This window comes from Mustela nivalis (assembly GCF_964662115.1).
Source record: "Mustela nivalis genome assembly, chromosome: X".
In the NCBI taxonomy this organism is placed as follows: domain Eukaryota; kingdom Metazoa; phylum Chordata; class Mammalia; order Carnivora; family Mustelidae; genus Mustela; species Mustela nivalis.
The window spans coordinates 17,556,636-17,562,549 of record NC_139040.1 but is presented as its reverse complement, the minus strand read 5'-3'; the positions used below and the strand labels follow the sequence as shown (position 1 = coordinate 17,562,549).

Sequence of the window (5,914 nt, the reverse complement as noted above, 5' to 3'; positions counted from 1 at the left end):
ACCCGCCCTAACCAGAGTTTCTGAATTACTAGGTAGGGATGTGGTGGGACCCAAGAATCTACATTTCTAAGAGGTTTCTCCATGCTCCTGCTGCTGGTTCAAAGACTGACTTAAAATCCACTGCACTCAAATATGGAAGGCACAATCCTAGCCTAGTAGAAAAGAATGTTTTTCAGGTGGAACGGTGGGATTGAAGTGTCTGTATTAGGGTTAGGAATGGAGGTTTCTCCCTAAGTGTTTCTGCTTGAACTTGGGTCATGGATGCCAACTGCCTCTTCATCTTTGGCTAGAGTTCAGAGTTTTTGTTCTGTGGAGAAAGTGGTGGCCAATAAGGCAGTCAAGCAGATGTGAGCAACCAGGAGTCCATTCCACTTATTTCTCCTGGGGGGTCTCCCTTGTCTCTGCGCTATGAGACTGGGAGTTCTTTTCCCTTTTCAACAGCTCTTCAAAGATCTCATTGTGCATGTAAAAGAAGATGTACCCAGTGCAAAGCCTAGCCTCCTGCATCAGAGCTTCTTGGATACTTGATACCTGGAGATCATTGTAAGTGAACCACACTTGCCTCTCAAAGTCATAGGCATCGCTGATATAATGGCCTGAATTTGGGGACTTCCCAAGATGGCTGACAACACCAATGAGCCGATAGGAGTAGAGATCTCTCATCTCGGCACTTCCTTTTGGTGTCTTGGCTTCCGTTTCTGTCTTTGTATCCAAAGCTTGTTTCTTTCCAGGGCTTTTATTAGAACTCGATTCACCTAGAGAATTCACATTGGCCCCCTGGAGACTTAAGTCTGTGTGCCGCCTGAGGTTCTGTGTGTACCACTGGACATGTGGCTTCAAAAGGGCTTGAAGCAGTGCCTGCTGAAGGGCTTGTTCATAGAGCCTCACCCTTTCTTGCTGCTTGGTCTGTTCAGCCAGTTTTTGGGATTCCTTTGAAATTCTGTTTTTTTTACCATCATAAAAGTCCTCAACGGTGTCAGCAACACTCTCAAAATCTACCAGTGTATTAGTTTTCTTGTATTTCTTTCGCTTTCGATTTTCAGATGCTTCTTGAAGATGAATGCCTGCAAGGCGTGTTTCTGGACCACTGCGGGGTTTACCTTCATTGTCACAGATCAGATAAGGGGACACTTGTTCCAGATCTATCATTAAGCCAGCGGCTAATACCTCTTTTTCAATGACTATTCCATCTCCTAAGTTCACCAATTTGGAATCTGTCCCATTCAGTCTGGAACATTTTCCCAGGTCTTTTTTCTGCTGTTCTCTGCGTGACCCTTCATAGAGAATCCGGGATTTTTGTGGTTTAGACTCTTTGTCTGGCCCAGCGTGTGGAACCCGGTGAACCCTGGATGCTGAGGTCAACTTTTGGGAAAGTGCTGATGGTCGGAGTCTTTCAGCACTCAACTTCTGAAAGACTTTTAGCACTTGGATGTCCCTATTATGTACATTCTTGCTCACAGGAAGAGGTGGTTTGGTACTTTCATTGCAGTGAGATGATAACTTTAAATACTTAGAAATAACAACTTCCTGGTCATCCTTCCTCAGCGACCAAAACTCGTTAAAGATATAACGTTTCAGATGAACAATGAGAACCCTGGGGAGCCTACTGAACTTGTGCACTGCGACAGAACTCCTGTGCTGACATTTCTCACATTTATACTCAAGTTCTTCTGCTCCGAAGAAGAGATCAAAAGCAGATTGAATAGACAAAGGGAGCGCTTTCATTCCCTGGGGAAGGTTGATGGAGAGATAATTGCTCACTTCTGTCTTGAGAACAACCTGACCACAAGCTTGACAAATAATAGAGCGCAGCAACTCAAACTCAAAATTAGTGATGACGGGACAAATGAGCACTCTGGTGGCAGCACTGTCAGCAAAGACCTGTTGAGCGGTGTTGTCCTCTTTGGATTCAATTTTCATCTTCCAAATTGTGTTTAATTTCCCCATATTCTCTTTCATCTGATCCAAACAGTGGCCTAAAAACTCATGGGCATCATTTTGTATGTTGCCGGAGAAGATCTCTGCAACTGTTGAAATGGCTTTTTTAATATTTACAAGTAACCGCTCCTTGATTTTTATGTTATAAATATTTTTCAAAACAAACAGCTGTGCTAAGCACATGCTAAGAGCACCAAGGGGAATTTTATCCCATGGGAAATCCTGACTGAGTAAATCATCAGCAAATGATGGAATCGAAAATAAGGACTGTAAAACTGCATTCATGTAACAGGTGTTTCCCAAGTTGGGGAGGCCTTGCCATAATTTCTCTGGGTAGAAATCAAAAGTCATCTTGAGTTTGTCCCACTCTGGGTCATTTGCATTATATTTTGGTGCCAACAGAAACGCCAAATATAGTTTCTCAGTCAGCATCTGAAGAAGACCTGTGCCATCCAATTGAGGCTTTCCAGGAGAAGTGGTCTTTATTAAGGCCTCAAACTCTACTTTTTTTTTCTTTTTTAACACTCTTAATCTCAATTTTTTCTTCTCATCATGGCTCACATGCCTCAAGGGATTTGTCTGGGATTTCATCTTTCCTACAGAATTAGTCTTTTTGGGGGTATTCCCAGTCATCTCTGAACCAGATGATACCATCCTTTTCCTCTTCCCGTATCTATTCTCTAATAAATCTTTGCAATGAAGTTTTGATGACTTTGATGCAGATGAAACCCTCTTCTGATGGTCAGGTGTTCGAGTTCCTTCTCCTATCTGAAAAGATCTACTACTTGGCTTCCTCTTCTTATGGTCAGGTGTTCGAGTTCCTTCTCCTATCTGAAAAGATCTACTACTTGGCTTCCTCTTCTTATGGTCAGGTGTTCGAGTTCCTTCTCCTATCTGAAAAGATCTACTACTTGGCTTCCTCTTCTTATGGTCAGGTGTTCGAGTTCCTTCTCCTATCTGAAAAGATCTACTACGTGGCTTCTTGCCTGCTTTGCGGAATGAGTTTTTGTTGATTTCCTTCGGTGCTGTCTTCCTGGCAAAGATTTCTCCATCCTTCCCAGGTCTCACAGATGACTGAGTATTATTTTGATGGACTCTATCCAGGAACATCTTTAACTGTACAGCATCTCTGAAATATAATCTTTCCATAAACAAGAAGCTATTGTTTTGGAAAATTAAACGCAGGTGATTTTGCTTTTCTCCATATGATCTAAAGACCACATTTTTAATATTATTTAGTTGAAAAGTTACAGATTCTCCGGTGGTGAAACACACCACCAATTTGATCCTCTTCTTTTTTTCTACTGTTTCAATGTATGCTTCTTTGGTCCTAGACATCCCCATCTTCCTGTTCCATATTTGGACAAAACCATGTACCCTTAGAGTGGCCATATTTTCTTCAGAAATAAGTTACACGTATCCTGAATTATTGACAATCTCAAAGTTCTGATTTGTTTTGCAAGCTCACTTTTGGAGACAGCACCAAGAAATGATTCTTCAGCTCTCTATAAGAATGGTTCTACTTCTCGTATTGGTTTTATGCTAGTTTCTTCAGGTTCTAGATGTCTAACTATTTAGTGATAAAACCAATAATCTTCAAGAGCTGTACATGATGACACGAGGAAAGAATCTTGATTTCTCAGGCAAGACAGATACTGGAAAAAAAATCAAGAAAAATCATTTAAGCTATTAGAAAAATGCTTGGATAGAACTCAGATTTTACTCCTATGCACTAAATCTCCTTTCCACTACAACACTAGATTCCATTATGATTAATTTCCCCACTTCAGCTGAAATCATTAAACACTTGGAAGACTTTCAATACATAGCTGGAGAGCATAATGAACAGTGTCTCAAGCGTAAGCATATACTGTGTTAATTCTCCTGTCATAGAATGACCCTGCAGAGCAATCACAGTAAGTGAATAAGAGAGTGGCGGCAGTAGGCAGCCCTCAAACCAATAACAGGTGAACAGCTCTTAATGTCCAGAAATCTACAGGACTTCATACACAGGCCACTAAATGTAAATCAATCTAACCTCTTTCCAAATCCAGTTATCTTCCTTCCTCTCATGTGGCACAGTGTGAAGTCCATACATTCTACCCCATGTGGGCCCCTTAACCTACCACTAGGTACCAAAGAATTGACTATCTCCAACTCCAACAAGTCAAGATGACCTGGTATGCTCTAAGCAATCCCTATGCTTGTGATAAGGGTGAAGTAACTGAAAATTTAAAGCCATGTGGAACAAGACCATAAAAAGCAATTTTGAAAGTTGGTTAAGGTTATGACCGAGACTAAGCTCAAGATTGTGTTTACTGTGTTTTACTATTGAACAAGCAAATGCAGATAATAGAAACAATTTACAAGAAATAAGATATGATGAGTGGAAACTTTCCCATGGGCCCCAGCGTTGGCTTCACTGTTCCTATGGAGGCATGCCCCAAGTTTCAAGGTTGGTGTCATCCATGCAGAATGAAGAATGCCCCGGGTTGAAAAAGTTACCAAATCAGTCGTCTGGTCTTTTAGCCATTATACCAGGGGTAGAACCAAGTCAGCATTAAGGGTATCTTATTAACACACATAAATTTCTTACTAAGTCCCAATTAACATCTTTTTTTACTTTCCATTTCTTACTGCACTATCATATGGCCTAGAGAAAAACTGGTTATGCTCAACATGGATGAATTATGTACTAGACAACACCATCTCCTGGATCTTTAGTCTTGCTTTCCTCAGACCTACAACTATTCACACATTCACCTGTCTAAAGTAGAATCACCAATAGATTCTCTGGGTCAGCTGGGCTGTGGAGAACTGTCATAAGGCCTTGCAGCATAACTGGGCCACCAACCCAGGCAATGGGAAAATCATATGCAACAACTTCTAGTGGACCTTAACTTTTTCCAGAAAATACTATGTGGACACCTTTAGGAAATATTGAGCCATCCATGGACAAGTACAAGGCATTTTCATCCAGGGTTAATTATGGGATTGGACAGTCAGTGTGAGATCTGTTTGTCTTCCAGACTGCATGTAACTAATACTTTAAAGTAACCATTTTTAAAATCAGTCTAACACTGTCCTTCTGATTGGCTAGAGTTGCTTCCACATTCTCCTCCAATTGGATTACCTCTTGCAGCTGACAAGCAATGCCTGACGTGCACTTCCCACAAGCTAAATTAGGTCAATTTCTTGAAATAATCTCATCTCTCTACTCCTCAGGTGCCTTATGTACTAAACATATTTTTCAACAAGTTAGGTCTACCAAATCTACCTGACTCGGGTCATTTTTTTGGCTTGAGAACTTCAGAGCCATCCATTCTGAACTTCAGTCCAAGAATTCCCCAAGCAAGTTCTGAGGGTTTGCAAACACATCACTCATGAAGGCACTTTAGCACCTTTTAATTCATTTCACAAAGTGATAAATCTGTAACACTAATTCTTTACATATTAACACTTCCAAGTACATACTGCCTGCTTTGGAATAAGCCAGGTACTCCAGGCTTGTATCCTGTAGGGTCTCTAACATCATCCCAGCAGAAGGTATATAAAAGGAAACACACAGCAAATCACTGATGTAGGGAAAGAAGTTCCCATCAGGTTACAAGGAACAGCACTGAGACAGTGCTCTAAGGTCACCACAACCTACGTGTGAGAAGTCAAAGTAGAACTGAAAACTTACCACTAAATGCCATCAAATATGACAGGAAAAAATCAAATTTAAAAAGCCCCACCATGGGTAATTCTGCTTATCATCCTGTATCAACTACAAATTACAAATGGTCAAAAAATACAGCCAAATGTCCTAGTTTTCCAAACATGTCTCGAACATCCTATGTGAACACTTACTAAGCTTATAAGATTGTGTTCAAGGCAAGGAGAAACTCTTGAGTGCTAAGTAAAGAAACCATTCCCTAAACCCTAAATGTTCTAAGATGACATTAAAATGGACTATAGTTATAGTGCTGCTAAC

The 5,914-nt window shown here is 40.8% G+C and overlaps 1 protein-coding gene across 1 annotated transcript; it reads right to left on the bottom strand.

The window, feature by feature from the left end:
- Nucleotides 1-205: 205 nt before the first annotated feature.
- Nucleotides 206-3,330, bottom strand: USP26 (ubiquitin specific peptidase 26; the record flags this gene model as incomplete). The annotated part of the gene is made up of 2 exons (XM_082716967.1): nucleotides 206-2,765; nucleotides 2,913-3,330. The coding sequence occupies 2 exons, from the start codon at nucleotides 3,328-3,330 to the stop codon at nucleotides 373-375; spliced, it is 2,811 nt and encodes a 936-aa protein (XP_082573093.1). The 3' UTR covers nucleotides 206-372.
- Between the last annotated feature and the right edge of the window lie 2,584 nt (nucleotides 3,331-5,914).